Raw genomic sequence first — 14,909 nt, 5'->3', positions numbered from 1 at the left:
GTTCGAAGCGAACGCCATCTCGGTGTTGCAATAACGAAAAACAAAATTATAAATTAACAATCATAACATCTGATTTCAAAACATCTCCTAGAAATAATAATCCAACGGATCAAAATCTGGCGATCTCGCGGGCCATGCACGCGGACCCCGCCGTCCACATCATCGGTTTCCCCATGAACATTCAAGAATTCTCCAAATGCTCCTGTAGAATGAGGTGATGCTCCGTCACGTTGGAATGACAACAAGGGGAGTTCCCTGTAGCTCGATAATGAATCGAGATTTGCATACGAAGCATGGGCGAATTGGGATCATCATGGCGGAGCACCCTAACCCCCGGTGGGGTATGGAGAGCCAGCTTTGAAACGCCCTGTATGCACGAGTAACTACTGTTTAATTGGAAATAACCGGTTACTTTGTTGTCACGTGATGAACGGTACCAAGTACAGCGTTCCAACCACCGAACATGTTTATCGCAGAAAGTTCAGTCGGCTGCGGCGCTTTCATGTACTCAAATTTAATCGACACCTACGTGCACAGCGCGTTCGTCAATGAAGTGCGGATGATTCAATGTGGGATTCTACGTGTGAAGAAATTGTGATAGTTCGTTATATAAACTGCGTTGCAAAAATGCCCTGTTACGAAGGTACAGAGTTGCCAAGCTTAAGAAAAAAAAACGGAAGTTAATGAATATCTCCGAAACCGCTTGAGATATTTCAATGAAATTCGGAATGTAAAGGCGGTTTATACGGGGGCATTAATTGCAGTGAAAGTATGCGCTTCGGTGCAAACTTGCTTAAAACTGTTTTAATGCGGCAAAGAAAATAAGGGAAAATTTGACACGTTGCTGGTTGACAGAGCCATGAAATATGAATTACAACTTTTCAACACTTGTTGCAAAAATCTTCTTTTCCGTTTCCTGTTGCATATTTCCCCGCGATGTCGACTCACGACATGTTGTATTTTCCATCGTTTTATTTGCCGCATCAAAATAGTTTCGAACAAGTTTGCATTGCAACGTATATGTTTGTTGCAATTATGGCTATGTGAACAATACAGTGCAGAAAAATTTATTATTTCCTTGTCGAACTCGTTCTTTTTTTTTTTTTATTATTAATTCATACTGCTGATAACGCACAATCATTGTTTTTCTGCGTGAAATCCCACCTTAAAATATCCGTCCGTCGTTAAGGAACGCCCTGTAGAACCCGAAGTGGGCAGGTGCACCCGCGCTTTCGCGGCTCACTCTCGTCGTCCCACAGAGCGCAAAAGTGGATCAGTCGCGGGGCGAGTCGAGTTATCAGAGATGCACTCGGATGTTCGTGCGACGTTTCTCTCTTTCTATCGCGTTCTATCTTCCGCGACAGAGATACGTTCGGAGCACCGATCGAGTTTTCGCAACCGTCGCCCGCAACTAAACGCCTTCTCCCACTGCCACCAAGACACCCCCCATTGGGTGTGCGGAATGGCCGCGAAATGGGTCTCCTCGCCGCCTTTCTGAAAACACTTTAATATAGGGTTAATAATGGGACCCATATGGCCCATTATGCACCTAGCGCGGTAATCGGTCAACGTCGTCACCGTCCCCGTTGGTGTTTTATTTATAGTTGCCATGGAAATGAAAGCCAAATGGAACGTCAAAGTTAATGTCCCGATCCAAAACGCTTCGTCGTCATGCGTTTGGAACTTAATTTGTTTACGAGATATTGATGATGCGGTTTTTCCTCTTTATTTACTCCTTTTATTGCCCTCTTTCCTCTCGAACCTTGAGACTGTCGCGAACGAGTGGTGGCAATGCCAGAAATGTTCTTTTAATGTTACGATCGTCGGTGCGTTCATTTTTATCATGTTCAATTTACGCCCTCAAAATTGAGTTTTACACGTCATTCCTAATTTTGTTGTACAGCACGACAATCAGGAGAAAAAGGTCGAAATTTGAGATTATTCAATTTACACCCCGTATTTGCGAAATTACACCAATTATTGTTCTCACCGGTCCAATTTCTTAACTGAGTTACGAACTGAAGGTGTCTGCTTTCGTTTTATATCTGATTATGAAATAAGGCCCGTTTAACCACCGGCCTGGATTAACAGGACTGTCACTTTATTTAGGAAAATTGGAGGAAATTTTTACTCTTTGCAATTCCCTCTCTCTCAGCCATTTATCCCCAGTGTTAATTTCCCATTTCACCTCCCTGCGCCGACTTTCCCCGCTGACACTTTGAAAAGCGCCATCTTGGGTGCTCGCTAGTTTTCCGTTTGTTTCTCCCGTTTAACGCTTTTTTCCGACGATTTTCGGAAAACGAGTTTTCCTGTCTGCTTTCCGAAACCCGAATTCCGCTGTGTCCGCCATTCTAACCGAGCAAATAGGGATGTCGCATGTACGGGGTGCGGCGCGGAAACCAGGCGATTCTACAACGAGCGGTGTGATGGAAGCATTGTGCTTCGGCGGGCATTTCATCCTTGGGCTCATTGAATTATCTTGCAGTTGCCACCGTGGACCCGTGGCAGACTTCGGAGCATGGAATATTCGTTTATGATGGTCACCCTAAGAGTGGTGAGTCTGTGACTGCCCTTTTAGCGTGAGTTTACCCGCAGATTCACTCGTGACGCAATCTTACGTTGCGTTAACAATCTGCGAACAGGAGCTTCAGTAATGAATTTGGTGACGGAACGAGATTGGGTGTCATTTTATGGCCTCCTCGGCCGCCAGACCTCGCCCTATGCGATTTCTTTTTATGGGTTTAGCTGGAGGCACGTGCCTCCGAGGCTCGAACATTACAACAATTAAAAGAAGGAGTGCGAAGCCAGCGGAGGCCTATTAGAAGGGGTTAAAGCCGATTTTTTCAACGTTTCTAAGATTGCATCAAACGAGAATGAGCTCGTGCCAAATGTAATTTTCTGTTCACGATTATGAAATGGAACGTTTTCGACCATGCCGTGTGAAATATTGCAAGTTCCATCCTCACCTAGATCTACTTGGTGACGATTTTCCAATCTGAGTTACCTTTTGCACTTTAGCTCAGAGAAAAAACACGCAAATTGAAGATTTTCTACTCGAATGTGCCGTTTCCGGACGAGCCTGGATTCATAAACCATGTCCCAGTTAGCAGACACAACGTCGAGTTACGATTGTCAGAGGTGGAAAACCAGCGTCCATGGACTGTATACGTTCAGTGTGACAATGGGAATGAACGTTTAATTGGCCCCTTTTCCATCGATGTAAATCTTGAAGCTGCAAACTATCTCGATTTCTTAACAAATGATTTGCCAGTGCTTCTGGAAGAAACAGACCGAAATGAACAAGAGACCATGTGGCATGAACATGACGGGTGTTCGGCCCATTGCGCAACAGTTGTTCGAGGCAAATTAGATTAAATGTTTCCCCAAAAGTCGATTGGGCGTGGCGGTCATGTTACCTGGCCACCAGGTTCACCAGATTTAACATCTTCAGATTTCTGTCTTTGGAGCTTTTTAAAAGAAATTGTCTATGCCAACAACTGCTGCAAACATGAAAGAGAGACTAGGAGGAGCTTGCGGTAACATTCCACCAGTAACGTTTGTCAAAATCCAAAAAATTTTGAACATTTATTCGGTCGAACTGTTTTTTTCTGTGAATCTTTTTCGTTGAAAGAGAAATTCTTCAAAACCGTCAATTTTTTTTCAAAATTATCATTTGAACAAAGAATGTTTCAGGTAAAAACTGATTTGTTTTAAGCAATAAATCAGAAATTGACATGAAAATGTGCGGTTCCCAAGTGGGAAAACAAAGTTGCCCTTCACCGAAACCTGAAGGTGCCCTTGAATCGAAACAGCGATAACGCCGAAAGTTTTCCCCCTTCACGCAACCCCCTCCTCATTTGAAACTTTTTTTTGTAGAACCGACAATTTCAGGGACACTTACGAGACGCGATTAAAAAACTCACTCTGTAGATCAAAAACTGACGGCTCTACGATTATTTCAAAAGCATTCGATTCCCATGCCGCACCCTGTATGTTATAGCACGTCACACTCTATTCGAGTCGAGCCTGAGATCCATGCGACTGCGCCAAAAACGTTTGTGTTCCTTTGGTTTAAAATTTTTTTTTTATACAGGGTGTTTGGTAGTAGGGAGGTAGAAAGTTTTCAAGGGGACATACATAGATACGTTTCGAACCCCTGTAACCATGTTTATCCTTACACAAAGTCTCATTGCTTTTGAAATAAGGGCGGGAAAGTCCGGAGGGCAGAGTAGAAGGGACAAGTAATTGCATCGGAAGCGGGGAATCTCGTTTTGAAAATAAAATTACTTAATAGCGGCATTGTTTAAATTATAACTAACGCTAAAAGTTTTTAAATAATTAAAATTTATTTAAATTTAATCTCCCCCATTCTCTTGCGGGCAATAATTCACTTTGTTCGTAGTTTTGGAACTGCAATTTTGTCATGACATCGTTTGTATGGATTAGAGAAGCTCTTAAGACTATTTGGATTTATAGAGCTGACGCCGAGTTAGAGAAAATATTCTCTAACTAAAATCTAAGAATAAATTGAAGCTAAAGTATTTTAAGACGTTAAATTGTCCACATAATTGTTTATAGTGATAATTTTTAGTAAATTTTTGTTAATTCTTTGTCATTACACACATAAGAACTTGACAAAACATCTCCGAAAGCCGCAGACATTTACTATTAAAAAAATTAATTTAGTTCGATCGACTCCGTTGTTTTGCACAGAAACCTCAGAAGGCAGATGTCCCGAAAGCGGCGAGACTCTGCGTGAGGACAACCATCGTCATATGGTGTCGAAATGACCCCGTCTACCTTCCACTGACAACTGTCAGCCGCTCAACCAAACACCCCGTGTGAGCAGTGTCCTCGGATGGGGTTGTCCAGACCACAAACGGACCGAATTTTGCATTTTCTTTTGAAAAAAACTTTCATCATCGAGAGCGAGTTTTGGTCAAAAAATTTGTGGCCCCATCGGAGGACACTCTGTATACGTCTTCGTCGCAACGACATCTCAGTTCCTGTGTGGATTACTGTTCGGAGATGCGTCCTGTCCCGTCGGGTGGGACGCGACACGTTACGCATCGCGCCCGTCGAACTTTGTCCGGACATTTTTCGTCTGAGGAGCGCAATTATCTTGTGGCGCGCAGCAACTGGAAGCTACGACGTAAGGCCTCCGCGTTTGGTTGTCCTGAGAGCTGCGACTCTTTAGGTCCCGCTCAGTTATCTCGGGTAGCTGAGCTGTGCTAAAAGCTAGAGGCTCAATGGAGGCCTTCGCGGACAAATATCGTCTGGACACCACCGTTCGGAGATGTTGGACGAGTGCCCCCCGCTTCCCCGCGGTCGGGCCGAGACGCTTCCGGCCGGGAGTCGCGGTTTGCCACCTTTCCCGGTTTCCTCCAGTCGCGACAATGCTCTCCTGACCCGCGCCCTCCCCGACGCGACGCTCCTCGCTCGACGCCGCTACCACGAACTTCGAAATTTGTCTTCTCCACGGCTTTGTAGGTCCGACCAACATTCGCTCTAATTTCATCCGATTAAAGCGACGCCTTTCGGATCATCGTGGGACTGTTGCGTAAGCCGCCTCAAATTCAATTATCCGGTGTTATTTTTCCCTGTTACGTCTCGGATATCCCTCGGTAATTAACAATCGCAAATGGCACAAAGATATGGCCCCGTTCGAATGCGGAATTCTCTTAGATAACGTTACGGTTTAGTGCTGATTGCTTCGGCTGTATCAGCGGAACATGAAAACGTGACACACGCTGAACTGAAGGCTGAAAACGAGCGGGGACGGTCGGGACTGTGCGGAAATCGCCGAGTGAATTGTATTGTGAATTTAGCACAGACCGACGGCCCATCGATCCCCCAGCTTTAACCAATGGAACAAAAAATGCAAAGCTCAAGTTGGGAGTCGGGCTTTCTCAGCTCAGGTACGTCTACAGCTGGGGGGGTCAAGCGAAAATATTAATTTTCTGTTGAAAGTTGAAATCGAGGAAGATAACGATCGAGTCTCTCGCGTCCTCGTTTTGGCCCAAATTTTAGAATAGTGCGCTCTAAATATACATATATCTATATATATATATACATATATATATATATATATATATATATATACATATATAATACATATATAGCATACACGTTCAGTACTGCGGTACGCATTGTCAGGGGCATCAAGCGCGCAACCATACCTCCACGTCGAGCTTCAGTCTCTTGAGTTCTAAAGGCATCAGTGGGTGGTACCCTTTTCGGTGCCCGAAATCGTCCGTGCGAACCGAATTCCGTGGCAGCACCCAGGCCCGTCCGGGTACTCGTCTCCCCTAAGTTGGTGTAGTTCAGAGGGAGGGTACCGTCCAACCGAGGGTATGCAAGTAAGTTCGCTTTGCCCTAGAACCGCTTATGTGTGTGTGCTACTTAAGTACGTCGAAGACGGCACGTCACCAACGTGCTCGTGTGCCCCGAATAACGCTCTCGACCTACTTATCGAATTTTAAGTGGAATGACCGCGTGTCTGTGTGCATCTTCGTCGAGGCCCCTCGGGTCCGACGTGTGCTTGTGAACGTTTTTCGTTGGGAAAATTCGATGGTGGTGTTGCAGAATGTGACGAACCCGTGAGATAATGGGATCAACGCCACCGTTATTAATTACTGTCTCCATTACGCGAACGCCGGAACGACAAGCTCGCTGTGGGAGGTGATTGGGTTATAGATAGAAGACTATTATCGATATTATACCTTTGGGGATGTTGCTAAGACGTGCTTAATTTTCCTCCATTACCCCCTTCAAGAGACCCCATAATTGGGTGCGTCGAATGACTGTAAAGTACGTTTTCTCGCTCCCGTTTCGGCAACAGCTGAGTAACAGGTCAATAGCGTCCGGCTTATTTACCTAGCGCGGTAATCGGTCGCGATGTCGTAATCGTCCTCGCTGTTGTTGTTATTATTATTATTATTATTGTTGTTGTTGTTGTTTTAGTGTTGTTTATGGCTACTTATCTTAAGCTTCGGGAGTTGATGGATCGGTGCGTTGCAACATTGTAAAAATCCATTCCAAGCCAGTGGCGGCGAAAATCGCTTGTACGCCGCGGTGGCGGAATGCCCGCGACCTTCAGGTCTTAAATTAAAAATTCGAGATTTAAACTTGACGTCCGGGTCATAATAATATACTTCACGACCTTGATTTATAATGGACTGTTAATTCGACGAATGCGATCCAAGGATTGAGGTTACCGTGACGTAACAGCCTTTACTACCCTAATTACGACTCGGGTTGTGGGCGCGATTGTACAGGGTGCGACTGCAAGTCTGGCCCGAACGTAACCGGCGTGATCCGTGTGAAATCGAAAGGTAAAAACGGTTCGTGTGAATGAACGCAACGTCTTCGTTCCTTCGTTCAAGATATACTGGGTGTCTAAATTTAGTTTTTTTTTCGGAATTTTTTTGGACAAAGATCTAAAAATAGGACAAAATTCCGCCTACACGCGGGTTTTTATGACGCAAAACCCAAGCATTATCTGAAGGCGCCGCATACAGGGCTCCGTCACATTTTTATCTGTCCTAATTTTTTTCGCTCACGCTGTATGTCACTTCAGACTGAAAACAACCTCTTTTCCACCTTCGCTGCTTTAACAAGGTACACTTTATCGATATCGCGTGAAGCGACGGTTTCCGGCTAAAACGTGTCTAAAACCAATGAGGCATACTGAACGTGTTTGTTAATGGATAAACATTTTTGCACACGTGCCGAAAAGGCCCACTTAAAAAGATTGTTTAATTAGAAATGAAAAACCGTTAAAAAACAGAAAATTTTATTAAGAATTGGAGAAATTGCCCAAAATGTCTTTCTCCGGGAGCAACGCAGGCTTGACATGGAGGAATCACTGATTGTCGCCCAAAAATTCCGGAATTGTTACAAACTATACGAAAACTGTTAGTTATCCGGCGACGTAGGTCTTCGAGAGTAAGAATTGGTGTGGAATAGATAAAATCATTCGGTTGACTCCATGAGAAGAAATCTAACGGAGCTAAGTCTGGAGAAGGCGGCGGCCATGCCACCGGCCCCCTTCCTTAATCCAACAATTACCATAATATTTATTATTAAAGTCTTCCGTGGTAAAACGGGGCGATCACCGCTCGAAAAAACCAGTCTAATGTAGGAGATAAATATTCATTCATGGATTTATTTATTTATTTATTTTTATTATTCTTTTATTTTTTTATGCCTACTGGAGAAATCACTTTGAGCAAAACTTCAGGGGATTACTCGGACCAGAAACACGGTTATCTCTCAGAACTATTGCTCTGCCATTCCATGTCCGGCATATACAGGGTGTTCATTTAATAGCCCTTCAGACTCCCATGAGGTCATTCGCGATTTCAGGAAAAAATCGATCATGAGGGCGCGTACACAGAAGTGAGGGTAAATTTTGAAATTAGTGACCGCCCTACAGGGTGTCTCAAAAAAGCGGCGCGTCATAACGGGCCATGCTCTTAAACGGGACCACCGGCACTTTTCCACATGACGGAATACTCTCCGGGTCCTGTATTGGTCTTGCAGTGCCCTATGGAAAATTTATGTTGCATAAGTTGCATTTAGATGATTTTAAATTACACCTCGACGGGCAAGAATACGCATTTAGCCAAAACCACATACAGGGTGTTCGTACCAATCACTTTAATCATCACCTCTTCAGCTTAAATTTTCTTGATTGTTTCGAATACGACGGTCCGCTCTTTATGTCGTAAGACGAAGGAAAATTCAATTTTCTTCCTTTTTGGTATAAAATAATCTCATATTTATCTTAACGATTAATGGATAAATCATTTCGGGAAAATTTGCGTTCATGGCTAAGGGCCCGAATTTCGATCGTGCGGTGCCATGACTTCGATGGTTTAGGTCCTATTTAAAAATATTCACGTCGCCCCGCTTTTTCCGGACGCCCTGTAGGGCCGTCACTAATTTTGAAATTTACCTTCATTGGCCTCACGTACATCCCAGTGATGGATTTTGTCTCGAAATGACAAACTCGTAACGGTCCGAGGGGTCGCTAAATAGACGCCCTGTATCATACATTTTTATTTGGGGGGGGGAGGGGGACAACGCTTCACACTCCAGTAGGGCTCGTTGTAGCGGGTTCGTTTTAGCAGATGAACACATATATTTACGGAAAAATTGAGGCTGTTGCTCAGTAGAGTCTATTCCTTAGTAAAGGCAATTGCTAAATAGAGTCTATTCCGTAAATGGAGTCCTTTCCCTAATTTAAAATCATGTAGTCTCCCTCATTATTGTTAGTTTTCGGAAGAAGCATGATCAAATTATGAAGAATATGGGTCTAGATCAAAACCGCGTTAATCGAGACATCGAGAGGAGCGTTTAACGTCGACGTCTCTTGTAATGTTCATTCCGCCCGCAGCCCCCATCCACGCCGACCAAAAAACTTTAATGGTGCAACCCATCTTAAGGTATATGGGTGCTAAAATCACCATTGTGTAATGTGGAAAGGATTCTATGCTCTCCCCAACGAGGAGTTAATGCGAGGAAAACGGAGTATGTCGGAATCACTTTCGAAGCTGATGCGTTTATAGCACCTTTTCTCAGCTTTCTGAGGTCGCATTATAAGGATTTTATTATACAGGTCGTGCGAGAAAGCTGACACTAATTTGCCGTTTTTGTCCTTCGCAGAGCTATCGTGGAAGAAAACCCAATGGCCCCATCAGTTCTCTAGCTTCTGGGGGCTTGTCCACAGGTGATGCCAACGGAGGAGCTGTAGGCCCAGTTCAACAGCCTGCTTCCCGCCCGAGCCCCCAGCCCATATCCCAGCCCGTAACCGTCCAGCAGCAGCCAATGGTAAATATGGTTTAGCGTTGCAACGATTCCAGAATGTCTCGGTACAAATCTGCGTAAATACAGAACAGAAATTTCCAACCTCAATATGTCGCTCACCAATTAAGTCCGAACAGTTCCGGATTGTTTCTCCCATTGAACGAGACATTTCCCTTAAAAAATTCACCCGATGCTAACCTTGAGTACAAAAGTCCGTGTTATCATCAGCTGAGCCGGGGGAGATTCTCCATTTGATAGCTTCAAGGGGATAAAGGGTCCGCCGTATAAACACCCTACCGTTGGGGCAGGTCGGGTCCGAGGCCTTTTCCCCCCAGGGATAACGAAATCGTATTCTGTCTGTCTCAACTTTAACCCCAGTTGCCAAATAAACTACGACAGAGGGCCGCTGGTTTGGGCCGGGACCATCAGTTTTTGTCAAACCGCAAGGTGCGTGTGATTTATGAATGAAGACATCGTGCGGCCCGTTTCAACTTGTTGACTGTAATGCCGGACCTCGTCATGGTGTTTCCGTGCACGTCAGTCTCGTACCTCCATTTCTTTGGGACAACTGGTCAGTTCATTCGGTCCCCTCGGAGAGACCCCGCCGGCAGCTCCTGGAAAAATCAAGAAAATTTCATTTAAAAAAACTTTTTAATTTATTTTTTTTTTAATATAAAAAAAAATTATTTGTTTTACTTTTAAATATAAATTTTTTTTATATTTAAAATTTTTTATATTTAAAATTTTTTTATATTTAAAATTTTTTTTAGTTTCAAATATTTTCTTTTATATAAAAAAAATTTTTAAATATTAAAAAAAAAAAATTAATATATTTTTTTGGTACACCAAGTCGGATAACAGATTGTGCAATAACTACAATGGTCGATTTTAAATTCTTTAATCTCCTGACGTCCTAGGCCTCCTGCCCCCCCTGCCCTCGGCAAAGCGGCTCGGCGAACCCGATGCCCAAGACACGCCCACTTATTGCACACCTCTCGGAGGTTGCGTGAGGACTCATCTGCCGCACCTCGGTGTCTGCAGAGGGAGCTGTCCTCCGCTTCCAGGAGTTGAAAGCCTCTCTGACCAGCCTGCATTGGCCTTTGAGGATTGTCATTGGGTCCCCGATGCATCGGCGACTCCTCCTTACTGGCAATGACAGGGCGGATCTTTCGTTGACCCGTAGCCGTGATTCCGTTGGGCACGCTCTTGCCACCTTGAGGTGGCTCTCCTTGCGCCTGCAGCTCGTGCTGACCCTGCAGACGTGCTTCTGTGTTCACTGTGACGGAGGGCCAAGTCCTTGGCCTGGAAGAGTGCCCAATGGCGTCCCAAAGGGGAGAATTCGCCTTTCTCGCCACCATCCCTGTACAGGGTGATTTGCAGAGTAACCGACACAGCACAGACGCGTGCGCAGATTCGATTTTTCACGTGAGATTTTTTCTGACGCCCACGGTTGCTGAGATATCGGCTTTCGAAGAGGAATGAAAAAAATCGGAAAAATTCTGTATTTCAGGGAAGCCTGGAATAACCACATTAGGGAAATGTTTTTGTTTTATTGACGTTTTTATTTGCTAAAAGTTAGAAGTGGCTGAAAGCTCAACGAGGGGCGGTTCGGGGGTGGGTCGCCCTCAAGATTATGTAACGGTTCCATTCCGGTAAATTCTTTGAACGCGTGAAATGATACTCCCGAATCCTTTTCTGCACATTTTGTTGAACGTGGCGCGGACGCGCGGAAGTACGCCACTGTCTTCAATTAACCACGAATTGAACGGTAAAAATTGACCATAACGAATGACAACTTAATTATTTCGCGAATGGTTTGGAATAGGCTTAGATGACCCTGACACAATTCAGTGGAGAATTGTATTCTCTGCTGGATGCTGCTCAAAGTCATAGGGTGTCCCAAAAACAGACTCCTGCAATTTCAAAAACGTGAATGTTTGGAGCTGAATTTTGGACACCCTGTATGATACTGACCCATATAAATAGTAAAGTGTATACCTGACACTATGAGAAACGTGAAGATCGTGTCTTTAGTAGCTGCGAGATATTCAATTTTGAAATCGGCCATTACGGGGGCACGTTTTTGATTCAAGGTCCGATATCTCAAAAACGGTGAGAGCTAGGTACAGGAATTTATATGGAAAATGTGTCTCAAATATTACGTAGAATCGAAAAACACGATAATATACTGGGTGTCCCGTTTGAAATTAGCAAGCTGGCAGCTATTTCCGGTTGAACCGGAAGTGACAGGAAGTCGAAAGTTTTTTTTTTAAATAGTACACGTGTAAGCTAATTTGAAGTATTAAATATTTCCGTCATTTTTAAACTTGAAATGGCACCCTTAACTAATTTTTTATCTCCTTCAGACCCCAATGCCCTTCTACGCCGATCCGAACCGATTTCCGACCCCAGTATGGCAAGCGGAACCCCCACAAGGTAAATATGTCTTTTTTATTAGCGTTTGGTTCGCACAGGGCGTCCATTGGACATACGGCAGCATTTCCAGGGATCGTTCCCTGGGATACTCCAGGAATATTTTGCTGTTTAAAATTTTCGAAAAACCTCTTTGTTCCACGATACAGAGCGAGAAAAGCACATTATATTCCTAAATATTGCATTTAGAGCTTTTTAATCCACGAGAACTGTCGAAACGGACTGCCTCCAGCTGGGATACACGATTCCGGTCTCCTCCTCATTGACTGTCGAACTCTTTCAAAAGCATCGGAGTCGTTTCCTATTGAGTTACACCCAGCAATGACACGATTTTTCACATTTTCCACATTTCCCAGTGGAGCATTCGAAACTAATGACTTTAGATGTCGCCCCAGGAAATAGTCCAGGGGGTTTAAGTCTGGAGATCGAGCAGGCCATAGGAGAAGCGCGCCTAGACCGGACCAGCGATCTCAGTACGTCATTACATATTTGTTATTTAAAAACTGGCAGACCAGGAAGACCAATGATGATTAGAAGTGACCGAGTACTGACGCTGGTTCTTTTTACCGATTAAATTTTTCTAGAGATAGATTGGCCGAGGTGGACCTTGCTGCGGCTGCTTTGCTCGAGGTAGTAGTTTCGAACAGTTCTTGTAGATTAAGAGGGATTATCTGTGATATTCAGTAATAAAATGTCGCTTTTGTCGAAAATTTTTCTCATTCTGTATCTCGGGAACGAAGTGGCTGTTCGAAAATCAACGAAGGACGAAATTTTCTTAGAATAGCCGGGGAAAAACCCGCTGAATTTTCGTTGGACGCTCTGTATAGTGTGACCCGTCGTATACGAAATCTTTTTACTTGTAAATTTGGGTGATTTTTGGTTTTGCTCTCGGGTTGCGATTCGGGGACTATGAGAAATGACGTATGAATCGAAAAACGAATGATTTTGTATAAACTTTTTTCTTCGTGATTTTTCGAAATTTCGAGAAATAATGGCGGATTTTGAATATTTCCAAAAAAATGCAATTTGACGTAACTGTCAAATTGCATTTTTTTCAAAATTTCGAGAAATAATGGCGGATTTTGAACATAAAAAAAAATGCAATTCGACAGTTACAGTCAGTCATTTGTTTTTCGATCTCTATGTCATTTCCCATCGTTCCCGAAGCACGACCTGAAGACGAGGCCAAAATTCACCCAAATTCACGAGGAAAAGAATTTCCCATGCGACGCGGCCCTCATGGGCCGCACTGTGTGAAACCGGTTGATACGCGTTGGTGTGGCCCAACACCGCGCTTGTTCACATTTTATCAACGAGATAAAGGAATATAAAAAATACACGTACGCGTGCAGTTTGTAATTAATTTTAACCGGGAGTTAATGTAGCGACCCGTTCAATGCCGCGAATGATGAATAGACTCGGAACTATTTCCATCTCTAGTTTCAGGGTGGCAAGGGCAATTTATCCAGCAGATCCCGTCCGCCGGACAACCAATCGATACTTATCAGCAATATCCCAATGGAATTTATCAAACCAGCTATCAGCAACCGGCCTTCGAGCCGAGCACGTTCTACACAAGTGCTGTTCAAGTCTTGACGCCGACCAACGCAAGACCGCCGAGGTAGGTAAAACCTTATTGGCAACGTGATTATCTGAGAGTGGAACTGTTCTCAGTGTGCCCATTCAATCCACCCAAATGGTACCGCCTAGACCAAATTCGAATTATTCTCATACCCCCAGTCCGAGTTCAGCCAACCAAGTGCAGCCGTCCCAGAACCAACAGGCCCAACCACCCCAGCAACAGCAAAGCTCTAACAGGCAGTTCCAGGAGTATAATCAGTTTGGATCTAGCAGTTCCAACAATGAAGGATCGCAGTCTAGGCCTAGTTCGGTGAGTACCTGTGCCGTACCTACAGCACTTCTACTTAAGCCAGAAGAAGACATTTTTTACGTACAGGGTGGCCACTTGGGGAGTCCAATATCTCGGTAAATGGGCGGTTGAGACGAGGGAGTTTCGCACGAAAATTTTTAGCATGTTTCAGGTCGGCTTTTCGAAATTATTTTCAAATCTACAGGGTCCGCCACGAAAGTGTGACAACTACAATTTTTTTTTTAATGGAACCCTCCCAATTTTTTGCAATTTCGGGATTTCCCGTTAAGTTTTAAGCTCTTTAGCTTTTAAGCTTTAAGCTAAGTTAAGTTTTGTTCGAGGTACCCTACCTTTGAAACGTATCGTTTCCGAGTTATCTAGGAAAATTTTCGCAGCTGCAAGCTCCCACGGAAATCGATGCTCTGCCCTAACAGCTGCGAATTTCGAAATCGGTCTTCTGGAGCTCCAAGAGGACTTGACGAGCTGCGTTTTGATGCATCTAAATTTGAGAAAAAGTCTTCCGCGACCACCGAAATATCCCTCCGAATTTGGACGACTTTAAACGTCAACGACTCGCTTGTTTCAAACGGAATGCCCCCCATTTTTTCGGCGGGATCGTCTTCAGAATTCAAAAATCTACAACTCCAGTTAACGTTACCTCATCCCTAAATCCAGCCGTTTCCGAGTTCCCGACAATTGGTCCCCTTTGGCCTCTAAATGTTTTGATAGTCGCGCCAGTGACGTCAGGAGCTGTGCGTTGAGTTGTTACGCGTTCGGATTTTTTGATGAGTTCACA

At 44.2% G+C, this 14,909-nt stretch overlaps 1 protein-coding gene across 5 annotated transcripts in view; it reads left to right on the top strand.

Annotated features, from left to right (window-relative positions):
* The window catches only part of Tet (Ten-Eleven Translocation (TET) family protein), a 105,678-nt gene that overhangs the window by 79,902 nt on the left and 10,867 nt on the right, over window positions 1-14,909 (top strand). For 4 of the 5 annotated variants that reach the window (XM_066301108.1, XM_066301107.1, XM_066301110.1 and 1 more), the window contains 4 exons: window positions 9,670-9,834; window positions 12,177-12,246; window positions 13,684-13,864; window positions 13,918-14,134. In XM_066301108.1, the coding sequence (XP_066157205.1) occupies window positions 9,670-9,834; window positions 12,177-12,246; window positions 13,684-13,864; window positions 13,918-14,134 (633 nt within the window). The remainder of the gene's footprint in view (window positions 1-9,669; window positions 9,835-12,176; window positions 12,247-13,683; window positions 13,865-13,917; window positions 14,135-14,909) is intronic. The other variant, XM_066301109.1, reaches the window with a different exon arrangement.

Source organism: Euwallacea fornicatus, chromosome 38 (assembly GCF_040115645.1).
Source record: "Euwallacea fornicatus isolate EFF26 chromosome 38, ASM4011564v1, whole genome shotgun sequence".
In the NCBI taxonomy this organism is placed as follows: domain Eukaryota; kingdom Metazoa; phylum Arthropoda; class Insecta; order Coleoptera; family Curculionidae; genus Euwallacea; species Euwallacea fornicatus.
The sequence above is the reverse complement of the archived record's forward strand: the minus strand, read 5'-3'. Positions and strand labels throughout refer to the sequence as shown.